The 13,703-nt window shown below is 40.0% G+C and overlaps 2 protein-coding genes across 6 annotated transcripts in view; one reads left to right on the plus strand and one right to left on the minus strand.

Annotated features, from left to right (window-relative positions):
* SIMC1 (SUMO interacting motifs containing 1) overlaps positions 1–13,703 on the plus strand; it is a 93,724-nt gene that overhangs the window by 16,035 nt on the left and 63,986 nt on the right. Inside the window, exon 1 of one of the 5 annotated variants that reach the window (XM_021939967.2) lies at positions 11,867–12,542. The exons of the other annotated variants lie outside the window; for them this stretch is intronic. Within the exon in view, the coding sequence (XP_021795659.1) occupies positions 12,471–12,542 (72 nt within the window). The 5' untranslated portion in view covers positions 11,867–12,470. Of the gene's footprint in view, positions 1–11,866; positions 12,543–13,703 lie in introns of those variants that run through there. 5 annotated transcript variants of the gene reach the window in all.
* On the minus strand, positions 2,672–3,871 carry LOC103885616 (transmembrane protein 150C-like). The gene has a single exon (XM_021939971.2). It carries the CDS (start codon positions 3,753–3,755, stop codon positions 2,916–2,918), a length of 840 nt encoding a protein of 279 aa, XP_021795663.2. The 5' UTR covers positions 3,756–3,871; the 3' UTR covers positions 2,672–2,915.

Genomic DNA, 13,703 nt, shown 5'->3' on the forward strand with positions numbered 1-13,703 from the left:
ATGCTTTTAGAGAAGAATCATAACTGTGGATGAAAGAGAATAGCTATGGTTAAAAATCTGATGAACGTCTACCATAACCAGAAAATGACAAGGAAATTTGATTATTTTTGTAGCATACAACATAGTAACCAGAATTGTGACTGACATATTAGATTTTTAGGAATTTTATGTAATATTGGAAGAAACATATCAATAATATACCCATAAATGTAATTAATAAAAGATCTTGTATCACTTATCATTTGACACTGCTTTCTGTACAATTCAGTATCTCAAATAAGCCTGACTTAGTTCAGTATCTCTCTTTTATAAAGCTTTGAGAAGTTCTAGGACCCTCTGGTACATCCCAAAGTTAGTTCAAGGTCATAAAGACTTAATTTAGAATGTGATCCTGGGGAAGCCTGCTAACAATGTCAAAAGATTCAAAACATGATTACAGATCACTGTGAAACAATAGTCATTCATTTAACTGGAGTGATAAAGGCTTAAAAACAATGTAGAAAGTTACATGGATATATTTTTTAAAAATTATTTTAACTCTTTCAAAGCTCAGTTTTCCTAAGTATTCAAAAAACCTAATAAAGACAGTATAAGAAATTATCTTGACAAAACATTAAATCTTTGTTTTTCAGGCCAGTTACCAAAAAAGGTAAAGAAAAACTTCTTTTTTTTTTTTTTTTTTTTTTTCACCAAAAGCTGTTTAATTTGGATTGTGTAGAATAAAAGAAAACTACATAAGTCTTTGTTCTTTGATAAAAAGTTTAAAATATAAAAAGGAAAAAAAAGAAACCCAAAAGCAGTATTCAAAACTAACAAATGTCACCTTGGACTATTTACAGTAAGACGCCTTTTTGACAGGACAATCTTGTTCTCAGCTTGTTCCTTTCCTCACATTTTACTTACAGGGATTCTCACTCCCCCATCTTATCCCTATTCATGACTTCTTCCATTCCTGTCTTACATGAAACAGCCATCTTCCATGCTCCCTCACGCATCTCTGAGTCTCTCTCTGACACTCCTTTTTCCCACTCTTAAATTATCAATAATTCTATTCAACAGACATTTATTGAGCACCTAATACGTGCCAGGCACTGTGCTAAGAGGTGGGGAAAAATACAGAGATGAAAAGACATTGACTTTTTCCTCAAGAAGTTCAGATCTTGGGTTGAATTTAAAAATGTTTTTCTTTTTTTTTTTTTGAGATGGAGTTTCGCTCTTGTTGCCCAGGCTGGAGTGCAATGGCTTGATCTTGGCTCACCGCAACCTCTGCCTCCCAGGTTCAAGTGATTCTCCTGCCTCAGCCTCCTGAGTAGCTGGGATTACAGGCATGCGCCATGACACCCGGCTAATTTTGTATTTTTTTTTAGTAGAGATAGGGTTTCTTCACGTTGGTCAGGCTGGTCTCGAGCTCCCGACTCAGGTGATTCGCCTGCCTCGGCCTCCCAAAGTGCTGGGATTACAGGCATAAGCCCCACACCCAGCCTGAAAAATGTTTTTCATATTATATTCCATGTAATCCCAGACCTCTATGGGGTCAATCTGGGGATTTCTTGAAAGAAAGTGCACTCATGGAGGGTCTGTCCACTTGGCTCACTCCAACATAGTTTGAATTTGGAATTCTGTTCTTCATGAAGCACAGTCTCAAAAGCCCACACCTACAGTCTGAGTTCTGAACTCTCAGCAGGTGGGAACTGGGAACTGCGGGTTGGCTAGCAGGGGAGCCAGCTGTGTCCATTTGGTTTTTAGGAAGGGTATTCTTTTAATCGGATTCTATAAATTCCAAATTTGAAAAGCCCTTAATCCAAAAAAAAAAAAAAAACCTACTAAATTTGAGCAAAAGATATGTATTAACAAAGTCTCCCCTGATTTGGACTTGCAACAAGATACTCTAAGGTGCCTATCTTTGATAAATGTCCAGCAGCAGCTCTTTTTATTACCTCTGCACATCCATCTTTCTTTCCATTTTTCTGTGATATTTTCATAGCTTCCAATGGAAGCCTGCCGGTGACCTCTGTTTTTCTTTGATCATGGTTGAACCCAAAGCAAGCTCAGCTCTTGCATTTGGTCTACATCTTTGTCCATGAGGCTTAAAGAGACTCATGGTAGCTACTTAAAAGAAAAATAAACTATGAAATATAAAACATTGTACATGGCATACTATGAAAGCAAACACTAAACCATACCTTCACTGCCCCCTTCTTGTTCCAGGCCTGGCAGACCACGTCCCTATACATATTCACATTTGGAAATCATTCTCAGTTACAGTGCATCAAGTCCAGATCACGGTGGCGGGCTTTGCTCTCACAGTCTGTGGCATATGTCTCTCCTGGGATCCACACAGCCGACCACTGAACAGCGACGAAGGGGGCTTTTGTGGGAAAGTTCTACTCACCATACCTTTCTACAGGCGACACAGGGTCACATCTCAATACAATTTCTGTCTTATTCGATGATACACTATTATCCATTCAAGAATATTAGTGCCAGATTCAGAACTTCCTCACGAGCTGGTTCCAAGCCCTTTGGACCTGAAGGCAACTTCGGGAGTTGGCATTACTCCCAAGGAACATTTGGCCTGCCCTACTCGGTAGGGTGCTTGAGACATGTGGAGAGAATGGGAAGAGGAGGGAGTGCTGGGAAGGGGAAGGATAAGAAGTGATCATGCACAAGCTTCTTGCTCTGTCGTGCATATATTTTCAGTGTAACAGCGTGTATTTCGACACATAAGGGCTTGTGCTTTTTCATTAAAGAAATAACTCGCCCTGAAAAGCTCATTTGGCAAATGTGGCCATAAACGTGTGTGTGTGTGTGTGTGTGTGTGTGAAATGAGGTTCTGTGTCAAGTCCCGTGAGTGTGTCCTACTGGCCCCTCCCCCACCATCACACCCACCTCACCAGCAAGGAAAAACTGATGGGTTACACCTGGTCAGTCTGATACTCAGAAGCTTCTGACAGGCTTTCTGAGAAGCTTAGGAAATTCTCCTGGTACTCAGAGCAAACAATCTCATAGCGGTAATGCCGGAACTCCACGGCAAAGGTGCCAAAATAAGACAGGAAGCACATGACCAGGCCCCACTGGACCCTGGCTGCATACATGTGGATGCTTTGGGCCATGAGGATGAAGTAGAGGACCACACAGAGAGTGATAGACGCCGACAGAATAACTCGTGGAATTCCAACTTTCCGTCCTTCATTCTTGATGTTGACCTTGAGTGTCAGCGCAGCCTGGATCCAGCAGGTCAACGTGCCAAATCCAAAAGTCAAAGAGGTTCCGACGTTATGGATTTCTTCATCATTCGTGAGCTGAAAATTACCAAGTAAGGTCATTCCGAAGGAAGCCAGACACAGCGCCACCAATCCACTAATATTCAGCCATGGGTTTAAAACCTTCGGTTTCAGTTGTATGAAGCGCAGAACAGCTACCACAAGGGCTAGGAAGGCTGCCATGTTCATAACTTGACTAAACACACAGCTTGCAGGAGGATCATCACCTGCAATGCTTATATATGGTGCATGCTTCACACCAGGTTTCCTTTCAGCTGAATTTAATGGTAAAATTTTGTCATCTTCCACAGCTATGAAGTATACTATCCACAATCCAGCTGAAGTAAACAAAGTAAATACAAGAGGTAGGAACATCCACACGCTGCATTTCTTCCCATCCATGCCTGTACCACCGGGGCAGGAGCCGGGTGTGGACAGGCGAGCCGCTTCCTTCCGAAGCTTTTGTGGACGCGTTTGCCTGGCACTCCTCATCCAACAAAAGGCAGAAAAACTTCTTATAGTATGATTGCTGCTTCTTATGGGAAGCCTGTTTAGGTAAACTGGAAGTCAAGCCTGATGAAAAGATACTTGAATTTAATCAGACACAGGAAGAGTGTGTCCAAGGTTGTAAGCTTATACACCATATTATAGAGAACTTCAAATAGGAAAACTAGTAACTTGAGTAAGGGAATAGGAATACTGTTGTCCCTCGGTATCTGCAGGGCATTGATTTCAGGACTAACTGCAGATACCAAAGTCTTCCCTTCCCCAAGTCCCACAGTTAGCCCTTGCAGAACCCACAGATGCAAAAAAGTCAGCCCTCCATATACATGGGTTTCACGTCTGAAGAATAGTGTATTTTCAATCCATGTTTAATTGAAGAAAATTCTCATGTAACTGGACCCACACAGTTCAAACCCATGTTGTTCAAGGGTCAACTGTACCTAGCTCTTAGTAAAGCATGGGAAATGTTTGGGTTACATGGAACAATTGAGGCACATCAAGAAAGCCAGGGCCAGGCACTGTGGCTCATGTCTGTAATCCCAGCACTTTGGGAGGCCGAGGCCAAGCTGATCACTTGAGGACAGGAATTTGAGACCAGCCTGGCCAACATGGCGAAACCCTATCTCTACTAAAAATACAAAAAATTAGCTGGGTGTAGTGGCGCACTTTCGTAACCCCAGCTACTCTAGAGGCTGAGAAAGGAGAATCGCTTGAACCCAGGAGGCGGAAGTTGTAGTGAGCCCAGATCGTGCCTCTGCACTCCAGCCTGGGCGACAGAGTGAGACTGTCTTTAAAAAAAAAAAGTAAGAAATCCAAGAGCACAGAATCAGGATATACTGGAGGAAAACATAATTTTTCTAGGCCTTCAAGATAGAACATTTCAATATCAGGCCATAAAAGCAGAGTTAGAGCTGGAGAAAAAAGTTACAGAAGATGAAAAAGTTAAAAGAGAATTATCACCTCACCCAAACAAAAAGATATACCTTCTCAAGGAGAGAAAGCGAAAGACCAAAAGGCAGAAATGTCAGACCTGCAAATCACATTAAACAAGATACAGCAAAAGTTTAACTACTGAGATATGAATCTGAGAAGCTTCCACAGGAAAACTCTACCTCAAAACATGAAATTACCATTTTAAATGAAGAAGATTCATTTTAAAACTGATATTAGAGAAATGAAGACTGAAAAACAAAAAAAAAAGCTGCAGTTCAGAAGATGGTTGAAAATTTAAGAAACAAATTTCAGAATTAGGTCAAAATCTCTTGCAAATTTTATTAAAAGCAGATTAATACTCCGAGAAAACATTGTTCTAATATAGGAGATCAAAATTTTAGTTTTCATATCAATGTGTATATAAATGTATATACACACATATATTTCTTAATTGAAGCACAGTCTTTAGAACAACTTATAAGTACGTTTCTTCTAATTATAGCCAACTTGGTCACCACAAATTTCTTTTGTAAATTCATCCTTCGCAAATTTTCCGTGACATACTCAGACCTTCTATGGCATGTTTAGACCTTTAGTTTTGTCCTTCTTAAATAATTAGTCATTTTACTTAAGGATAAAATTTAATTTCTTGCCTTATTTCTAAGACAACAACAAATCTAAGACTTGCTTATTCATTTTAAAAACAGCTTTTCTAAAAAGAAACACTACCACATGAAATGCACACATTAATTATAGGATACATCCCGGTTGTATATGTATTATGGAAACCTTCCAGATATTAGATTATAAAATATGGTGTTATCAATTGTGTCAATCATTTTAAAATAATTATCTTTTCTCCAATTATTTGTAACTTTTTTTTTTTAGAATCTCACTCTGTTACCCAGCCTGGAGTACAGTGGCAGAATCACAGCTCATTGCAGCCTTGAACTCCTAGGCTCAAGTGATCTCTTGCCTCAAGTCTCCTGAGTAGGCAGGACCATAGGCATGCACCACCATGCCTGGCTAATTTTTTAAATTAACTTATTTATTTTTTGGTAGAGACAGGGTCTCACTATGTTGCCCACACTGGTCTTGAACTTGCCTCAAGTGGTCCTACCACATCGGCCTCCCAAAGCACTGGGATTACATGTGTGAGCCACCACACCTGGCCTGTAACACATTTTTATACCAAATTATTTACTTGTGTTTCTGGGTTTTCCATTATGTTTCATTGATTTCTTTATTCAATACCATAACTTCCCTGTTTTATTTTTATAGTTTGAAATATCTTTTGGGATTTCATAAAGCAGTATATGTGTTAGGCTGTTCTTGCATTGCTATAAAGAAATCCCCGAGAATACTCATCTCTCACCTTATGCAAAAAATCAATTCCAGGTGGATCAAAGACTTTTATATAAAATTTTTTTTAAATTAAAAAACAGAAGAAATACCTGAGACTGGGTAATTGATCAAGAAAAGAGCTCACAGTTCCAAAGACTGTACAGGAAGCTTGGTGCCGGCATCTGCTCACCTTCTGATGAGACTTCAGGAAGCTTACAATCATGGTGGAGGGCACAGTGGGAGCTGGCACATCACATGGCGAGAGCAAGAGAGTGAGAGTGGGGGTGCAAAGGTGCCACAGACTCAAACAACCAGATCTCGCAATAACTCGTTATTGTGAAGACAACACTAAGCCATGAGGATCTGCCCCCATGACCCAAATGCCTCCCACCAGGCCCCACCTCCAACCTTGGGGATTACAATTCAACATATGGGGAATACATACATATGTATGTATGTGTCTCCTTACTAATTTTCAAAAAAAAAAAAAAAAAATCTTGGCTATTTGTGCCCATTTATTCCCCCAAATGAATTTTAGAATAATTTTGTCAAAGACTGCATTAGATTGTTTCTTTGAGGCATATAATTATTTGTTGCATGGGGTTGTCCTATGCACTGTAGGATATTTAATAGTATCTCTGACCTCTACCCGCTAGATGCCTGCCAGTAGTAACCCCTCAACTTGTGACAATAATCAGAAGTGTCTCCAGACACTTCTGGCCAAATAGCCCCTGGATGGGGGGTGAAATTGTACCAGTTCAGAACCACTGCATTAGTTTTATAAGTTAATTAAAGGAGAATTAATGTCTTTACAATATTGTCTTTCTAAGCAGAAGCACAGTATAACTTTCATTTTATGAGATTTGCTTCTTGGTGATCAGTAAAACTGTAAGACTTCCTGGGGTTTGGTGCCCTTTTGTGGAGCTAGTGTTTTGATTCTGAATGACTATGAGCTATGTAGGGTTAAACATATCAATCATGGTAAGCATCACATAATAAGAATAGCTGGCATTTATGCCAGGCACATGTCAAGTGCTTTACTTCGATTAACTCATCATCTTCACTGCAACCCCATGAGGTAGGTAGTATTATTATCCCTGTTTGGTAAATGAGGAAACTAAGATAGGTTCAACGAGATGCTAACTAGTAGAGCAGGTTTACCACCACTTGTCTCCATCTTTAAGATCCTGGGGCAAACTTTCAAACCTCATGCCAGGTTTCCAAGGGAACATCAGGTGGAGATGCTAGTAGTAAATGGTTAAGTGGAAAAAAGCAAGTCACAAAATATAATTCTATTTTTTAAATGGATGGTTTTGAAAAAATAGACCCACCAGAGTTTTTTAATCTGAAAATTGTTTTTCAAAACTCCTTTTTTGTTTTTTTGGTTTTTTTGTTTTGTTTTGTTTTGTTTTAGATAGAGTCTCGCTATGTCACCCAGGCTGGAGTGCAGTGGCACGATCGCGGCTCACTGCAACCTCCACTTCCCAGGTTCAAGCACTTCTCCTGCCTCAGCCTCCTGAGTAGCTGGGATTGCAGGCATATACCACCACACCAAGCTATATATTTTTTTAACTTTTATCAGGTACTTTAAAATATTACCTTCTCTTTCTCAACCTGTTCTCCCAAATATTATAAGTTAGTGAACTTATTAATATAATATTCACTACAGCTGTATGGAGCTGCCATAGAATAGAAAGCAAAATTCATCTACATTTTGAATTTAATACATCAGATGTGAAATTAACTTGGGTCTTAAATCAAGTTCAGCTTCCTTGTAAGCCTGCAGATTACTTCCAACATCCCTCATTCATCCTGAGCTGTCTTTGGGAGGTTGGTGGGTCTGGCTACCCATGAAGGCAAAGTGTTCCTTCCTGACTGGAAGGAATTTAGTTTTGTATTTTTACGTTAGCTAATTTGTAAAGTATTACCTTATTCCAGTGGGTCTTTTAATAACAGCTTTATTAAGGTATAATTCCATACCATACCATAAAATTCTCTTAGTTGTGCAGCCATCACCACTATCTAATTTTAGAACATTTACTTCATTCCAGAAGGAAACCCTGTACCTTCCAATGGGTTCTCTGGTTTGCTTATGTTTTAAAAGTGCATAATCATATCATTCAAAAAATAAATTTTTCCCATTTTAAATTATAAACATTAGGCTGGGCACGGTGGCTCACACCAGTAATCCCAACACTTTGGGAGGCTGAGGTGGACAGATCACTTGAGTCAGGAGTTCGAGACGAGCCTGGACAATATGGTGAAACCCCATCTCCACTAATACAAAAAATTAGCCAGGCATGGTAGTCCAGCTACTTGGGAGGCTGAGGACTAAGAGTCGCTTGAACCCGGGAGGCAGAGGTTGCAGTGAGCCAAGATGGCTCCACTGCACTCCAGCCTGGGTGACAGAGCGAGACTCCATCTGAAAAAAAAAATTATAAACATTATTTTTAAATTGTAAATAGACCAGGCGTGGTGACTCAGGCCTATAATCCCAGCACTTTGGGAGGCTGAGGCGGGCGGATCACTTGAGGTCAGGAGTTGGAGACCAGCCTGGCCAACATGGCGAAACCCCATCTCTACTAAAAATACAAAACTTAGCTGGGAGTGGTGGCATGCACCTATAGTCTCATCTACTCTGGAGGCTGAGGCATGGCAATTGCTTGAACCTGGGAGGTGGAAGTTGCAGTGAGCTGAAATCGTGCCACTGCACTCCAGCCTGTTCAACAGAGCAAGACTCTATCTCAAAACTAATTATAATAATCATAAATTGTAAATAGAGGTAGGAAATTCTTATGTAAGAACCTGCCCCTGTCTGTTTCTACTCTAGATTACTACAGTTTTTGTGTATTGCTCCAGAAATTTTCCCTGTGTGTGCACAAACATATATAGGTGTATAATTGTTTCCCAATGGGGTCATACTAACTTTTTTAAACTGCTTATTATAGGCATTAAAATAACAGCAAAAAGAAAATTTATATATATTAATATATATAATTAGTATATATGTTTTAAAATTAAAAAATATATAATAGACATTTTAAAAATTCGTACCACATTCAGACCATTATTCATTTTGCTCACAATGGTATTCCCAGTGCACAATATTGTACATTGTAAGTATTCATTCAATAATGAATTGAATGAATTCATTATTTTCATTGTAAGTATTCATTCAATAATCATTTTATCAGCTGCATGTTATTCTAATGTTAAATGTTATTCTAATGTTAAAAAGTCATGTTAAATTACTCAGGAATAGAAAACCAAACATCGTATGTTCTCACTTATAAGTGGGAGCTAAAGATGCAAAGGCATAAGAATGACTTTGGCAACTCAGGGGGAAGGGGTGAGAAAGGGGCGGAAAGACTACAAATTGGGTTCAGTGTATACTGCTTGGGTGGTAGGTACACCAAAACCTCACAAATCATCACCAAAGAACTTACTTGTATAATCAAATACCACCTATTCCCCAAAAACCTATGAAACTAAAAAGAAATTTTAATAAAAATTTTTAAAACCCTAAATTAGCCAGTCTCTTGATTTTAATTTTTTTGCTGTTAGACTATGATATGATGAATCCTCTTGCATAGTCATTAAAATACGACTTTTTTCTCTGCATTTTATGGTTAAAAAAGGAAAAAAACGTTTGTAGGATTTGTAGGACAAGTGGACAAGTTCCTTGCAGTGGAATTTTGAGGATAAAGGTAATATGTCTTTTTTATTTTAATATATACCACTATTATGGACATTATGTCATTCCTTGTGAGATCCTAGTGTCTGAATCTCAGAATACTAGGAGTGTACAGAACTCCCACCTTCAGAGATACAATTTACTTCTGTGTAAAGAAGCAGAAATGGCAGATGCTCACTTTCCCAGGCTCCGTTGCACCTAGTGCTAAGATGTGGGACCTAGGTTCTACTAGAAGCTGGTGACGGGAAGAAGCAGGGCCCAGGTGAACTCCAATTTAGTGAAGATGGCAGCAGCAGTGTCAATTACATGCAGCAGTAGTAAAGTTCTTTGTTTTTTTCTTTTCTTTCTTTTTTTTCAGATGGAGTCTTGCTGTGTCACTCAGGCTGGAGTGCAGTAGCACAACCTCAACTCACTGCAACCTCCACCTCCTGAGTTCAAGTGATTCTCCTGCCTCAGCTTCCTGAGTAGCTGGGATTACAGGTGCACACCACCATGCCTGGCTAATTTTTGTATTTTTAGTAGAGACGGGGTTTCATCATATCAGCCAGGCTGGTCTCAAGTGATCCGCCCACCTCAGCTTCCTAAAGTGCTGGGATTACAGGCACAAGCCACCACGCCCGACTGCTTTTTCTATTTCAAATGAAGTTATGAATAATCTTATCTGTTACTTTTTAAAATCCCATTGGAATTTTGTTTGTAATTATTAAGCTTATAGATCAATTTGGGTAGAACAAATGCTTTTTAAAATTTAGATTTTTGTTATAAATGGTGTATGATGGCTGGGTGGCTCACGCCTGTAATCCCAGCCAGCACTTTGGAAGGCCGAGGTGGGCGGATCACTTGAGGCTGGGAGTTTGAGACCAGCCTGGCCAACATGACGAAACCCCATCTCTACTAAAAATACAAAAAGTAGCCAGGTGTAGTGGCACACACCTGTAATCCCAGCTACTCTGGAGGCTGAGGCAAGAGAATCACTTGAACCCGGGAGGCGGAAGTTGCAGTGGGCTGAGATCATGCCACTGCACTCCAGCCTGGGTGACAGAGCAAAACATAAAAGGGAAAAAAAAAAAAGGTTTATGAATAAGTAATTTAAGTAGACCTATATTCAATAAAGAAATAGAATCAGTAATTATTAGTAACCTTCCAAAACAGAAAGTACCAGGCCCAGATGGGTTGGCAAGTGAATTCCAACAAATATTTAAGGAATAAATGATATAAATTCTCAACAATCTTTCAGAGAATAGAAGCAGAGGGACTACTCCGTAACTAACTCTGTGAGACCAACATTACACTAATACCAAAACAAGACAAATTATAAGAGAAAACTACAGACCAATATCTTTTATGAACACAGATGCAAAAATCCTCAATAAAATATTAGCAAATCAAATCCAACAATGTTCAAAAAGAATTATACATCGTGACCAAGTAGGATTTCTCCCAGGTATGCAAGGTCAATTCATCATTTGAAAATCAATTAAATCCAGTAATGCAATTCACCCCACATCAGTAGGCTAAAGAAGAGAAATCACATGATCCCTTCCAATAGATGCCAAAAAAGGATTTAACACCCATTCATGATAAAAAAAAAAAAAACCTTCCAGCACACTAGGAATATAGGAATACAGGGGAACTTCCTCAACTTCAGAAAGAACATCTACAAAAACCTGCCACTAACATCATACCTAACGGTGAAAAACTTGAAGCATTCCTACTAAGATCAGCGATAAGGCAAGGATGTCTCCTCACTACTCCTTTTCAGCATTGTACTGGAAGTCCTAGCTAATGCGACAAGAAAACAGAAGAAAAGAAAGATACAGGGCCGGGCACGGTAGATCACGCCTGTAATCTGAGTACTTTGGGAGGCCAAGGCAGGCAGATTACTTGAGGCCAGGAATTCGAGACCATCCTGGCCAACGTGGTGAAACCTTGTCTCTACTAAAAATATACAAATCAGCCAGGCATGGTGGTGAGCACCTGTAGTCCTAGCTACTTGGGAGGCTGAGGCAGAAGAATCATTTGAACCCAGGAAGCAGAGGTTGCAATGAGCTGAGATTGCACCACTGCGCCCCAGCCTGGGTGACAGAGTGAGACTCTGTCTCAAAAAAAAACAAAAGATATGTGGATTGGGAAGAAAGAAAATTGTATTTGTTCACTGAAGACATGATTTTTCTATGTAGAAAATCTCAAAGAATCTAGAAAAAACCTCTTGGAACTAACAAGCAATTATAGTGAGTTTGCAGAGCACAGGGTTAACATACAAAAAAGTCAGTTGCTTTCCTATATACCAACAATTAAAAAGTGGAATTTGAAAGGAAAAATACATTACCATTTACATTAGCACTCTCAAAAATTGAACAAATAGACATAAATATAACAAAATATCTACAAGATCTTTATAAGGAAAACTACAAAACTGTGATGACAGGTATCAAAGAAGAACTACATAAATGGAGAAATATTTCATGTTTGTGAATAGGAAAACTCAGTGTCATCAAGATGTCAATTCTTCCTGATTTAATTGGTAGATTCAATGCAATCCCAATCAAAATCCCAGCAATTTGTTCTGTGAACATCAACAAACTGATTGTAAAGTTTATATGGAGGGACAAAAGATTCAGAACAGCTGTCTTAGTTCATTTTGCATTGCTGTAAGGGAATACCTGAGGCTGAGTCATTTATAAAGAAAAGAGGTTTGTTTGACTCATAATTCTGCAGGCTGAGCAAGAAGCATGGCACCGGCATCTGCTTCTGGTGAGGACCTCAGGAAGCTTCCAACCATGGCAGAGGCGAATGGGGAGCAGGTATGTCTCATGGTGAGAGAAGGAGGAAGAGAAAAAAGAACAATCATATTTTGAAGAAACTATGAGTGAGAACTGGCTCAATCCCTTGAGGATGGCACCATGACATTTATGAGGGATCCGTCCCCATAATCCACCAGGTCCTCCCTCCAACATTGGGGATCAAATTTTAACCTGACACTTGGAGGGGCCAAATATCCAAACTGTATTATTCTTTCCCTGGCCCCCCAAATGTCATATCTTTCTCACATTGCAAAATAGAATCATCCTTTCCCAATAGTTTCCAAAGTCTTAACTCATTTCACTATCAATTAAAAAATGCAAAATCTCCTCTGAGACTGAAGGCTAATTTCTTCCAGCTGTGAACCTGTAAGATGAAAAGCAAGTTATTGAATTCTAAGATAGAATGGTTATACAGGCATAGGGTAAACATTCCCATTCCAGAAGGAAAAAAATGGCCAAAAGAAAGGAGTAATAGGCCTCATGCAAGTCCAGAATTCAGCAGGGCGGACATTAAATCTTAAAGCTCCAAAATAATCTCCCTTAACTCCATGCCCTGCATCCTGGGCACACTGGTGCAAGGGGTGGGCTCCTAAGGCCTTGGGCAGCCTCACCCCTTGGTTTTACTGGGGCACAGCCCATATGGCTACTCTCACAGGTGGGAGTTGTGCCTTTGGCTTTTCCAGGCTGAAAGTACAACCTGCTGGTGGCTCTACCACTCTGGGCTCTGGAGGGCAGCAGCCTTGTTCTACTAAGGAGTACCCCAGTGGGGATTCTGTAGGGGCTCAAACTCCACATCTCCCCTTGGCACTCCCCTGGTAGAGTCTCTCTGCGGGGGCTCTGCCCCTGTGGCAGGCTTCTGCCTGGGCATGCAGACTTTCTGATACATCTTCTGAAATCTAGGTGGAAACTGCCAGAATGCACTCTCGCATTCTGTGTGTCTACAGACTTAACACCACATAGAAGCTATCAGGGCCTCTGATTGGCAGCCTGAGCCATGCCTGGGGCCTGAACGGCCTGAATTTGGATTGGGCTCCTGAAAGCATTCTGTCCTTCTAGGTCTCTAGGCCTTTTCCCCATTGTCTTGCTAATTTCTTTTGCAAGTGGTTGCTCTTCGGCCCCTTTAAATTTCTCTCCTAAAAATGCTTGTTCCTTCCCTACCAC

The sequence above is a fragment of the Papio anubis genome, chromosome 5 (genome assembly GCF_008728515.1).
Source record: "Papio anubis isolate 15944 chromosome 5, Panubis1.0, whole genome shotgun sequence".
Classification (NCBI taxonomy): domain Eukaryota; kingdom Metazoa; phylum Chordata; class Mammalia; order Primates; family Cercopithecidae; genus Papio; species Papio anubis.